Source organism: Mustela putorius, unplaced genomic scaffold (genome assembly GCF_011764305.1).
Source record: "Mustela putorius furo isolate JIRA1106 unplaced genomic scaffold, ASM1176430v1.1 tig00000551_pilon_pilon_pilon, whole genome shotgun sequence".
Classification (NCBI taxonomy): Eukaryota; Metazoa; Chordata; class Mammalia; order Carnivora; family Mustelidae; genus Mustela; species Mustela putorius.
The window spans coordinates 8,744,340-8,757,715 of NW_025421412.1; the positions used below are offsets into that span (position 1 = coordinate 8,744,340).

The 13,376-nt window shown below is 43.4% G+C and overlaps 2 protein-coding genes across 12 annotated transcripts in view; both read right to left on the bottom strand.

Annotated features, from left to right (window-relative positions):
- The window catches only part of ERCC5 (ERCC excision repair 5, endonuclease), a 29,435-nt gene extending 21,225 nt beyond the window's left edge, over positions 1-8,210 (bottom strand). The window contains exons 1-5 of one of the 7 annotated variants that reach the window (XM_045081334.1): positions 7,725-8,209; positions 4,280-4,455; positions 2,075-2,190; positions 1,491-1,577; positions 26-86 (exon numbers count right to left, since the gene is read on the bottom strand). In XM_045081334.1, coding sequence (XP_044937269.1) covers positions 26-86; positions 1,491-1,577; positions 2,075-2,190; positions 4,280-4,455; positions 7,725-7,812 — 528 coding nt within the window. In that variant the 5' untranslated portion in view covers positions 7,813-8,209. Of the gene's footprint in view, positions 1-25; positions 87-1,490; positions 1,578-2,074; positions 2,191-4,279; positions 4,456-7,724 lie in introns of those variants that run through there. The other 6 variants (XM_045081335.1, XM_004746060.3, XM_045081336.1 and 3 more) reach the window with 6 other exon arrangements.
- A 2,846-nt stretch (positions 8,211-11,056) lies between these two features.
- Positions 11,057-13,376, bottom strand: part of BIVM (basic, immunoglobulin-like variable motif containing) — a 39,219-nt gene continuing 36,899 nt past the window's right edge. For all 5 annotated transcript variants that reach the window (XM_045081339.1, XM_045081338.1, XM_045081337.1 and 2 more), the window contains one exon: positions 11,057-12,724. In XM_045081339.1, coding sequence (XP_044937274.1) covers positions 12,434-12,724 — 291 coding nt within the window. In that variant the 3' untranslated portion in view covers positions 11,057-12,433. The remainder of the gene's footprint in view (positions 12,725-13,376) is intronic.

Below are 13,376 nucleotides of genomic sequence, written 5' to 3' on the forward strand. Positions count from 1 at the left end.
TGAATTCAAAAATTACGTTAAGTACCTGTAATGCCTGTTTTTGACTCATTCTTTCTTGCCATTCTCTTTCATCTTCTTCTTCTGAACTGAAAGTCAAGCATATATTTACAGTATCTATGACTTAATGACAACTTATAAAAAATATCTCTGGAGGCAAGGGGCCACTAGTTCTAGGGGCTACGATGGTGAATCAGATGTTATGAAACACACCCTCATTATTCCCACAGTTGGGAGGGGAGCTGTGCCAGGGAGCGATTACAATATGTTCTGATGACATCCATCACAAGGGGGCATCAGCATGCTCAAAAGTAGAGTAAGGGGAGTCACCCCTCTCTAATCGGGGTGCAGGGGGAGGTCTGTAAAGTTTCTTGGAATCTCTGGCAATTGCACTGCTTGGACTTAGCTGCAAATAAGAGGTCTAGTTGTAGGGTCTGAGGAACGTTCATGGAGACAAGTGTTCCAAGCAGAAACAGTGTGTTCCATAAACATCTGGAAACAAGGGAAAGAAAGCCTGCCTGGAGATGGCATAAAGAGGGCCTGATAATGACAAACAGAGGGCTTGGTAAGGTTGGAGAAGCATGTGAGTAAGGGGCTAAAATTCTATCCTAAAGAAGTTAGAAGCTAGGAAGTATTTCAAGCTCTGAAATGACATGATCAGGTTTGGGTTTTAGCAGATTCTGCACCACAAAGCAGAGACTGAACTTGGTGAGTAGGAGTTCCAGCAAAAGGGGAAGAGCAAAGACAAAGACAGAGAAAGAAGTGTGTAAGCCTTTCTGGTACTTCAAGGTAGCAATGAAAAGAAACAGAACCGGCCTGATTCCGAAGCCACTTGGTGTCTCAGGAGCCCCTGGGAAAGGAATGTGGGCAAGTGGGGGCACAGACACACTGCCAGGCCCCGCCTACGTTTCAGCCACAGACACACTGCCGGGCCCCGCCTGCGTTTCAGCCACAGAAGCAGCTGAGAGTGAACAGCGAACTAGAGAAGAGTCCACAGAGGAGCCTGGGAAAGAGCAGCCAGAGAGGGTCCCAGACAGCCAGACAGCAGGATAATGCAGGTGCCGAGTCACGTGCAGCTAAAAAGTACAGTAAGCTGACGCCTGCCGAGTGTCTACTGGATTTAGCAAGGAGGAAGTTGTGTGTGGTCTCGCCATGTGCTGGTGAGAGACAGAAGACACAGGCTAAGAAACAGGCAGAGACAGCGTGTGTAAGCAGTGGGGAGGAACGTGAAAATCCATTCGCTTCAGGAATCACACACGAATGTGCTACCACAGGGCCTGCAGATGAAGAGACAAAGGAGCAGAAACTACCAAAACACAAGGACAAGGGAGTTACAAAACAATTTAGTGTTTGAAAAACACTCTAAAAGGTGTCGAGAATACATTTGCAGATGCATTAATTCCCACATGCCTTATCATGTAGCTAAAAACACAAAGGTCTGAATCTGTCTGAAAACACAGACAATTACTATTTTTAAATAGTTAAACGTTTACCTGTTTTTTTCTTCCTTTTGTAAAGGTGGCAAAACATAGATGTCATCTTCTCTCTGAACTTGAGTAAGACTGGGGAGCGCTTCACCTCTGAAAAGCACACACAGGGGTAAGCAGAGGTGATGGGAATCAGGACGCTGAGTGAGGAAGACTCCCCTACTCATTACACAAGCCTGCTGAGGGGGTGAGAAGGGGAAAAACACGGGGCTCTAACAGGTTTCTCCCTGCCGCCCGGGCTGCCCAGGCCGCTGCTGTGGGAAGCCAGTGAGGGCTCGAGAGAAACCGGAAGCTCACTGCGGCTCCGCGCACCTCAGCCAGGGCCTCAACTGCAGGCAGGGAGATCCGCCTTACAAAAGTACAGTGTGGGCAATGCAACACTACGGCTTTTCTCTCTCCGTATCTAAGCTGACTCTCACCGAACAGGGAATTTGCACAACTTCCAAGAACTGGGTCAAATGGACAGCCCCTTACCCCTCTGATTTCACTGTGTTTTTTGCAGAGTTAAAATCAGGGAAAGGGAACCACAAGAACCCAAGGCAAAAGTTAAAAGCGTTTAATCTTTAAAATGAATGGAATTTGCCTCTTGCCTTTTGCTTTTCAAGGCAGTTTTGATAGCCTGCCTTTTCAAAAATGTTTTCAAAAGCTTCTCTGTAGTTTTTCTGGAGTCAGTGGCTGCCAAATCCTTTCTGTGCCTTCTCTTAGCCTGTGAAAACAAAGGACACAGGATTCTGTTTCAGGGTATTAGTATATTAAAAACATTTCTGTGACTTTTTTCCATAGCATTTGGTTGGTCTGAGTTTTCAGGCTACGACTGCTTTAGTATTTCCTCCCAACTGTCACATCAGTGAGTATGTGCAGGTTTCTGCTATGCAAAGAACATGGAATCTCCATCTGCCTACTACTAAATGGACGGGCTAGGACACGGTATTTGACAAACTATTAATTTATTTTCAGTTTCTTTTAAATAGACTTTCATGTCCCCAAGAAGCCTATAACTTAATAATATGTAATTGAGTAAATGTTTCTTAAAAGGGATTATTAATGTATTCTTTAAAATTGTCACTACTGTGCCAAAACCAATTTCTGATATTGGTCTTTATAAAAGTACATTAGTTGGGGCACCTGGGTGGCTCAGTCAGTTAAGCATCCGATTCTTGACTTCAGCTCAGGTCATGATTTCATGGGTTATGGGATCAAGCCCTATGTCGGGCTCCATGCTTGGCGGGGAGTCTGCTTGAAAATCTCTTTCCCTCTGCCTCTGCCCCTCCCCCTGCTCTTTCTCTAGCTCTCTCTCTCCCACAAAACATAAAAATAAAAATAACAGAATACATTACTTACATGTCACTATGTCCCTCGACATTTAAGATTATATCATAAGAAATTCTCAAATGTATTAGAAGTGTCTTGTAAGAAATGTCCATGTAGGAAAAAATCAAACACTCTCCATGCTGATGGTAGAATATAAGGAAGAAATACCAAAACATTCTTTTCCTTTTTTTAAAAATTAAGATATAACTGACCTATAACACTGTGTACAAGTTAAGGTGTACAACGTGTTGATTTGGTGCATTTACATATCACAAAATGACTACTACAATCCTGTTAGCTAACACCTTTTAGGTGGGGCTGGGGAAGTGGGGAGATGTTGCTTCCTTGTTAATAAATGAATTCTGGAGTTCTTTTTTCCTGTCTATTCCTTCCAAGGAGTACCTGATAGAATGTGCCTTTGATAACTTAAAACAGCAACAGGCAAGTCTAGACCTCTTCCTGAGGGAACAAATGTCCCCAAGCATTTACCGATCCTTACTTTTACCTACATCCTCACTTAGTTAGTCAATGTCTATCTGGGACTATGAAGTGATGGGGTGGCATTTTCAACACGTAACAGTCCTACAACCAAATGGGTGCTGTCACTTGGAGGGAGTACACAATTACTCCAAAGTTCACAACTTTGTTCCAACACTGTTTTAACCTACTTTCAGAATAAAGAAACTCAATGTTACTCTTTTATATCCTGGCCATTTTCCTTCCTCAATAATCCACACTAGTCACATCTAGCACCACATAAAATCTAATTACTCTTTAAACACTGAGGACCCGCGATCTCAGATTCAAGGAGGCGTGCTCTCCAACAGGCTATCATGCTCGGCAGCATAGCTGAAAAATACATAGGACACCTGAGAAGATACTCTACGAGGAAAACTCGAACTTCTAAGAATTTTAGTAGGTTTTTTTTTTAAGATTTTATTTATTAGAGAGAGAAAGAGAGAGAAAATTTCAGTAGTTCTATTAAAAGCTGAATTGTATCGGAACGCCTAGGTGGCTCAGTCGGTTAAGCTGCTGCCTTTGGCTCAGGTCACAATCCCAGGGTCCTGGGATGGAGTCCCGCATTGGGCTCCTTGCTTGGCAGGAAACCTGCTTCTCTCTCCACCTCTGCCTGCCACTCTGCCTGCTTATGCGCATGCGCTCTCGTGCGTGCTCTCTCTCTCTCTCTCTCTCTCTCTCTCTCTCGCTCTGACAAATAAATAAATAAAATCTTTAAAAAAAATAATAAAAATAAAAGCTGAATTGTATCATTGCACCCAGGACGTAGTCTCAAAAATAATCCTTTTTTTAAAGGAAAAAGTGTGACTGTTCAAGATAAACTTTAAAAAAGCTGAAATTTAGTTGGATATATGTCAAAATAAGTCTTGGCTTCAAAAATTCTAAAGAGAAAATTAAAATTCTACATGAAGTTTTCCTTCCTTTTAATAACACAGAAAGAAAAATAAACAAACAAACGTGATTCTTACCAAGGTTTGTTTCTTCAACAGCGGAGCATCCCCATCAAACACAAAAATAGGACGAATTCGAAAAAATAAGAGTTTGCAGAGCCGATGAAACAAAGTGAGAAGATGGGCGTTTTCTATTGAGTTTCCATGGCGATCCCGGACTCCTCTTAGTGCCTGGTTTAACCAAATGCTGATATCTGGTAGAATTGTTAAAGGAAACTATTTTGGCATTTCTTCCCTCATCATCATGATTTCAACTTCCCAAAAACTGATATCATCTAAACATTAAAACTAAGTCCTCATCACAGTTCATGTGGAATTGGAAAAATGTTAAGCCCTGACGGAATCTGCCTAAAATCCATTAACGTTATTTGAATCCCTGTAACTACTTCACAGACTACGGCGTTACATCAACAGATGTGTCCTTTAAAAAATCGAATTGCAGGGGTGCCTGGGTGGCTCAGTGGGTTAAGCCTCTGCCTTCAGCTCGGGTCATGATCCCAGGGTCCTGGGATCGAGCCCAGCATTGGGCTATCTGCTCAGCGGGGAGCCTGCTTCCCCTCCTCTCTCTCTGCCTGTCTTTCTACCTACTTGTGATCTCTGTCTGTCAAATAAATAAATAAAATATTATATATATATATATATAAAATCTTTAAATAAAAATAAAAAATCTAATTGCAAGCAGTTGCTTCTTTAAAAAAAAAACTAATACGTCCTACAGAATTTTAGCAAATTATCACAACTCTCTGGAAACTAGTTTGGCAATTCATAGAAAAAAAAAAAATGTAAAAACCAGCATTCTATTTTACTATTTCTATCTCCAGACAATTATCAGAAAATCATCACCAATTTACAAAAAAAGTTACTTCTAAGAATGTTTGCCGTGATGAAAATATGAGAAACGATGTAAAAGTTTTCCAACAGGTCTTTACTTAAACTAAATTGTGATATACCAATTTGCTGGAATATCAAATAGCCCTCATAAAAGGAAGCTACAGAATCATCTATAGTGATAAGAAAGACAGTCACAAAATATTAAAGGGACAAAAAACAGGTTACAAAACTATGGAATGCATAATTACGTTTTATAACATGTGATATGTTAAATACAAAAAACTAGAAGTTCAGATGCCAAAATATTAACTAACAGTTAGCTCTTCTGTAATTATAAGGAATTGATGTTTCCTTGGAGCTTCCTTATATTTAACTTTTGTAAAAAGTGCTTCTTACCAAATTATTTCATATTTGTCCATAAGAGGAACGTGGCGACACTGGTTCTCCCGCTCTCAGTCTCTTCGTCCCCTCCTCTAACTCACCACTCAAGCGCGACTTCAGCGGAGTTCTCCTGCAGGCCCTCCCCAGCTCCTGCTGTACTGGCTCCCCAGGCTACCTGAGCACCCCACCCCACACCTTCCCCATGTGTGCGGGCTGCCCCCCGCGGCTCCGTCCTGAGTCCCAGACTAGATGGCCTAGACTGTATAAATAAACAAGGCACTCACCTATAGATGGGTTAAAAAAATATATTTTAGGGATCCAAGAGTAAGTTATGAACCTAGTATATAATGGATAACTTCTTAACAAATAAGGCCAAAAATGGGATGTAGATCAGATATTTGAATTCGAATTCCCATGAAAACGAAACAAAGCAAAACCAATTATAAAACAGCAATCAAGTATTTTTACATATATATTTATACAGATAAATACATATGAGATTGTAATTATCACAGGAAAATCTTTGACATCCTCTTTAAATGATTTGTTCTTTCAGAAAAACTTAATAACCTCATGAAAATTACTTCCCGTCCCAAAAGAGCTCCTGAGTCATCTAAAAATAGATAACCTAAATTTTAAATTAAATGCTTTAATTTCCTCACTTTGGACAACTTCCTAAAAAATCAGAATGCTGAACTTCACGCATCACCTTAAAGATTTTTACAAATTACTCATTCTTCATCGGGGTTACAACATAAAATGCCTAAGTCTTTGCTGAGGTCTGAAGGGCTGCTGTTCCTGAACACTGGGCTTGCTCCTTCACGTACAGGTCCATAAAGAAAATCTTTAGAAAGCCGGGATTTGAAGAACCACTAGAGGGCAGCAATAGCACACGTGCCCCGCCCCCCACCCCCCCCACACACACACTTTTCCTCTCCCTACACAAGGTATCACGCATAAAAACTTTCAACCAAGCCAAAACTCATTATAGATGCATTTCAAGATTATTCACACCGAAGAAAATGCCACCACCATGTACACTTTCTTTGAAAAATTACCAGTGTCCCATTATGTATAAGTCGTCTCCATAGCAAACAATGGTTCCTCTCTCAGTGGCTCCCTGCGCAGAAACCCCACCTAGTCTTAAAGTGCATTTACCACCAGCAGCAGTTACCTGCACGACCCTCTTCCCCACCTCGCTCAGAACTCCTCGGCCCTCAGGTGCGCACGCAGGGAACTGGCCTAAGCTGCCACCCGCTTCCAGAACTGCCACTCAGAAAGGAGGAGGAGGAGATGGAGGAGGAGAAGGTTTAATGAATAAAAAATGACCAAATTTCAGAGACAGTATTCACACATTTTGATAAAGGAGAAAAACATTTCATTCCGAAAACACTAAACCAACCAGACGCAGACACAAATGACAGTCCTTTAAAAGTCCATCCCAGGGGCGCCTGGGTGGCTCAGTGGTTTGGGCTGCTGCCTTCGGCTCGGGTCATGATCTCAGGGTCCTGGGATCGAGCCCCGCATCGGGCTCTCTGCTCAGCGGGGAGCCTGCTCCCCCCCCCTCTGCCTGCCTCTCTGCCTACTTGTGATCTCTGTCTGTCAAATAAAAGTCCGTCCCAGAGGCTGGGAGGAAACAAAACGAAACACTGTGGACCTTCTGAAATCTTCCCGGTGTGGTACAGCAGTTTCCTATTCCAAAACTCACAATAAAAAAAAAAAAAAATTAATAAATGAGTTACTTTTTAAAAAGAGAAAAGGTCGAACACCTGCCCACGCCATCCTCCCAACGAACGCGAGCGGCGCAGGCCTCGGGGCCGCGGGCAGAACGGCCGCTGGGGGTCCGCCTGGCCTTCCCCGAGCTGACCTCCCGGGAGGGAGGACACCTGCAGGCTGGGCGGCGTCAACCGAGCTCCTTTTCCGTACATGACTCCTTTATTCCTCACACCAACCCGGTGCGTAGCGACGACGATCGCCCCCACTTTGCCGACGAGGGAACGAAAGCACAGAGCGGCGTAAAACGCTGCCCCTCGGGGACCAACCGCGGGGACTCCGGCCCAGCGCGGCGTGACCGCAAGCGGGGACCGGCAGACACTCCGAGAGCGACGACGCCGGGAAGGGGGGAAGGGGCTGCTCCTACCACCCCGAGGGGGACTGTCATCTGACCAAGGCCGCTCTGCGCCCAGGGGGAGGCCGCGGGGGAGCAAACGCCCGGCGCGCATCCCGGCGCCCCGGAACACGTGAAGGATACCCACGGCGAGGATCTTCCCCTCCAGCGTCTCCGGGCTCACCTGCCGCCCGGAGCACTCCAGCAGCTTCCACAGCCCGTGCACCCCCATGACGGGCCCGGCGACAGTCGAGGGCGGGGTCGCGCGAGGCCTTCTATTCCAGTTCTACCGCAGCCTGCACCACCGCCGGGCCCGGCAGGGCTCCCCCTGCTCCCGCCCGGGGAAGGCGGACACTAACTCAGAGCCCGCGGTTTTCCAGGAACACCGGCGCCGGCGAGAACGGTACTTCCCGGCGGCGGACGCTGCCTCCCGGAAGAAAGGCAGGACCAGACAATGGCCGGCGTCGGAAAGGAGCGAGTCCTCCTTAAGCCCAAGCTTTGGCCCAAATGTAAACACTCTTAACGGAAGAGCAGGCTGACAGGACAGCGCAGGCGAGATAAACGGCCGGAAGACGTTCCCCCGACACGGCCTGATTCTTGAGTTAGCGAGTTAACCCACGCGAAATGGGGCCGCTCGGCTTCCGTCAAAGACGAGGCTCACGCCGGAAGTCCCGCCTCACGGCGTGACGTATATTCGCTGCGCCTTTCCATTCCTGAGGCGAGGGGGCGGATTGGCCCGTGCGTCTGTGTCTAGTTGTTCCCGGGCTCGCTCCACGCTGGCGCTCTGTCGCAGCCACACGCCGCAAGTATACGCAGAGAGCCTTCTCGCTGAGGTGACAGTTTGCGGCGTCTCTTCTGCGTTTCATTCTCTCCGCACCAGCCGCTACTTCTGCACTCTCAATACCCAATGTTTTACGTGAGAGGCGGCGACAGAAAGGTGGATGCTTTGCTGGTGTTTTTAAGTCAGTAAGTGTTTTGTCTGATAACCTGGAGGAGCTAGATGGTAATAGGGCATCATCTTAAGTGAAGCCACTTTTAAAAGCCTTTACTCTTGAAGTATAGTTCGGTTTTCTCTGGCGTCTCAATGTAGGATTCCACGGCTTGTAGGTCAGAAATGGCAAGAAACTTCATTACCGGAGTAGCTTTGGGGAAGGCGCCCTAGAACTCTCGGGCGCAGAGTCCGATGGCGGCCACACCACCGCGTCTTAGTGTTCAGTGTTGTTAAGTAACGTTTGTTCCGAACTGGTTTCTTCCTCTGCAAACTGAGCACGAAACCAGTTTGGGCAGACTTTGAGCTAGGTTGGGAGGTGACGTGCGCAGACCATGCATCACTGCTGTTCATTAAATGACAGCCGTGTCGTACACACTGGTTCGGATTTGAAGTATTGAAATTCAAGCTCAGTGGAAAGGCCTGATTTAAATGAGGTGGTTTTGTTCAAGGAGCCCTTTATGACAGAATGTCAAATATTCGTTTTTAGCAAAACCATTGCACGAAGTGCTTTTTTGCATTTTCTCCATCTATGGAGTCATTCCCAAAAATAGTTACTAGTTGTATTTTACAGAGTTTAATAAAATTGCTTATTCAGTTTTTGCCGGTCCGCGTCCCCCAACACACACACACACTCCAGACACTCAGCAGGTATTCCATAAATACTGCCTAAATGACCTCTTTTAGCCTCTAGTGTAAAGCTGTCCCTTGAATCTCACACCCTCCTGAAAGAATTTCCTCCCAGCTCAGGCAGCCATTGGTCCAAACCCAGTCTGAGCCACATAATAACCCTGTGCTCGTGGGCTCAACTGCACTCAGCTCCAAAACTGATTATGTTAAAGCCCTAACCCCCAGCACCTCAGAACGTGGTGATAGGAGATGGGCCTTTTAAAACGGATTAGTTTAAAATGAGGCTGAGGGTGAACCTAACCCAATCTATTGTCCTTATGAGAGAAAATGTGGGCGCGCAGAGGGATGTGTGCACAGAGCAAAGACCCTGTGGGGACAGAGCTAGAAGGTGGCCATCTGCAAGCCCAGGAGAAAGGCTCGGGGAAAACCAAACGGTCAACATTCTGACCTCAGACTTCCAGCCCCCAGAGCTGTGAGAAAATAAATTCGGTTTTTAAGCCCGCCAGTCTGTAGTATTTGTTATAATGGCAAGTTTCTTTTATGATCCTAAGCAAGTTTCTTCACCAATGAGAGTCTGTAAAAAAAATGGAGATGCCAACTTCTTCTTGGGGTTGTTCCAAGATCAGTGATTTAATGGTTTCAAACTAGTTTGCTGCGTGAATGACTGAGGGAGAAGATGCTGTGGGTAAAACGGATACACAAACGATGGATCCTAGGGCAACTTGCCTGCGCCCCTTTAGTGTCTGGGAAAAAGCAAGTTTGGATGTGTTTCAGCTGCTGCACCAACCTGGCCTCCTGATGGGCCAGCATAGTAGTGGGGAAAGGAATAGTTTCAGGATTTGATCCAAATGAACATTTTTTTTTAATGCCTACGAGCTGGGTAAAAACAAATAGCCAATGTAGGCATTTGAGCATTATGAGTGCTTTTAAAGCCAGAGCAACATGTCTTGAATACAAAATATTCTTTTGAAGGAACAGTAACTAAGGGGTGTGTGTGTGTATATGACTTATAGCATCCTTTAGATGCTGCTTAAAGAGCTCTCAAGATTCTGAACAGAAATACACATCTTTTGGAGTAACAGTTCCAAGCACTATCTGGAAAGCACCGTTCTAAACACTGTACATACATTAACTTATTTATTCTTCAAAACACTTTATAAAATATATGCTATTATCCCCACCTTACCAATGAGAAAATAAACACAGAAACATTAATCTTAACTTGCCCAAGTGAAACAGCTAGCAAGTCCAGAGCCAGTATTTGAACCTTCATTGCTTCTATGGAGACTCCTAAGAAGAGTTGACCAAAAAATCAAATATGACAGGAACGTTACTAACCTTGAAAGAAAAGTGTGCAGTAACTTGCACATAATTTTTGGAAAATTAGTCTCTATAAACCTCATTCTGCTCTTAATAACAGCTGAACTTATATGTCAGGTTATTAAGTAATCATATATTTCAAGACTTTTGTAAAAATTATTAATGGCCAGTAGGCAATCTCTATAAATTCATCCTCTTTCGTAGGTGTCACTGTATTCTTTGTGTTGCATTTGTCTCCCTTCCTCTTGGTTCTTCCTATCTGCCTCTTCTCTGAAATGTTTCCTTAAACTCTATGAAATTGCTGATAGTCAACTATGTTTGACCTATAAAAATGACAACTTCATTTGGTTCAAACTAATTAAATTTTCTATCTCAGAATCTAAAAGTATAGTCATAATGTGTACTGTTTTGTTGATTATAAAAGTCTGATACATGATAGTTTCTTATAACACACTACTCAGGAGCTGTTGTCACATACTTCACACAGAATTCCAAGGGTATTCCCTACCTAAAATAAAGGTTCAAAACATCCACATCATTAAAAGTAGAAAACAAAACTTTATTTGATGAAAACCTCTTAAAAGTTCCAGTGTGAAGTAACAAAATCAACAACCTACAAATCTCTTTCAGTCCTTTGCATTTCACGCAAAATATTCTCTTCAGAAAAATGACCATTTCATAATATATATCCCTGTCTGTAGGCTAGGTATGTCTGAGTGGATAAATGGATATAAAATTCAAAAGAGAAGAAAATGAAAATATTTTAAAAATAAAAATCTGAACCCTCTTCTTGAGGTGTATTGCAATATGGTTACCAACATATTCAGCACCTTGTCATAATCAAGTTACTGATCTGAGTCATGGAACAGCCCCTAAAATGAAAGAACAAGTCATAGGTTGGCAGCAGAAGAAAAACTGACATCAACTAGAGAGGAGCTCAAATACATGAAATCCACTCTTTTGGAACTACTTAACACTCACTTCAAACAGCTAATTGTACAGATTTTTAAAAGAAGCAGCTCAGAGTTGGGAATATGGATATTTGCGCTCTGAGTGACATAACATTCCTAATGCATCTTTAATGCTGTTAACAACATAGGACTCCACGCTGAGGGACTAATCAAATATCACAAGATCTCATTTCACAGATTACCTTGGAAGTAGAAACTTTGGATCCCACTTGTTTTTTTTATTCTATCTCAAAACAAGGTTCACTGTAGAAAGAAAGCTCTCAAGACCTGAAAATCTTGCCAATATTGTACACTAAGATACCAAGTCAAAAAAAGTCAAGAATATCCTGAATCAATGCACCAATAGAAAAGATGACTTTCTTGAGTCTTCTCTTTTGCCTCTTTATTGAGGATCCTGAGAAAGTTAGTCAGGAAACAAATGAGGCGGGCAAGATACTGCATACAAGTTAAAGAATTCTAGATTCACTAAATTTTAAATGAGCTTTACCATGAGAGGAAACTAGAAATCAACAGCCCCAAATTTGTTTAAAAGGGCAGATGGTGCCTTACATCTTGAGTTTAGGAATCAAACAGTCTGCAACAAATGTCTGGTGATTAAGTCATAGGAAATAATTTCATGCTTAAGTATTGCAAATCATGATGCTATTAAGTAAATTTGTGTTTGATTTCTTTATATGCAATTTGTTGGATTTTGTAAAATTGTCCATAATGTTTGCATACTCTTAACTTTAAAAGGACAATAATCTGTGCTTATCTGCTTATGTATCTGAAATCTCCCATCATAATCATATACAAGCTTATTTACTGGAGAACTACAAGGGTATGTTTTATACCACAAGATCAGTTCCTATTTAGTGTAGACTTAATAAAACTTCTACTGTCTTAATGCAGTCTTGTATAGACCAGTCATGTGTGTAACACAAAATTTTCAGAACCCAGCATTGTCAGTCATTCCCATCATAATCACTGTAACCCTGATAGCCACTGTTCCTTCTCTCATGGATACTGGACATCTTTTTCCATGCTGAGTCCTGATGGAAACTGGCACTGAAAGACCGGCCCAGACGCCCATGCTGCTTCTTGGAGATATTATCTTCACTCTCCGATTTGGCAATGCCCTGGGCATGTGTTGGCTGTGATTCTTGTCTCACTGTTCCAAATGGAAAGTTCCAAAGGCCAAATCTTTGCCAATTAAGTCTCTGGAATGCTATGATGCAATGCAAATTTCCCCCAACCTGAGAAGAAAAAAAAGTTGGGTTAAGAAAATAAAAGGAATTATGCTTATAATGTGGGTTTCTATGATTTCCCTTATTTTTCCTCCTTCACCTGCCTCAAAACAGACATCACCAGATCGCCTTAACCTGCATCTTTCTTGAACAGCTGCCTTTACAAAAATGTAACAGTTCCCCTCATATGCCTCTCCACCACTCACACACACTGTTACCTCCCTATTTGCCTAACCCAAACTCCAAAATTTGGGGCGCCTCGGTGGCTCAATCGATCAAGCAGCCAACTCTTGAATTCAGCTCGGGTCATGATCTCAGGGTTGTAAGTCTGAGCCTCACATCTGGCTCTGCACTCAGTGCAGTTTACTTGGGATTCTCTCGCCTTCTGTCCTTCCACCCCGACTCACGCTCATAAATAAATAAATAAATAAATAAATAAATAAAATCTTCAAACACCAAGATCATTCCTCTTCCAGTCTCTTCTATGTTCTTGATGTTAGTCGTATCATATCAGTGGCATATCAATCCGCAGAATCTACCTTTCCTTGCGAATCTCCCCCAGCTACCTTGTGCACACATGGCTCTGCCTCCTGGCCACAGTTCACAGGGCTCAGGAGGGAACACCTGACCCCAACTACGCCAGAGGCAGGTTGAGTCTCAT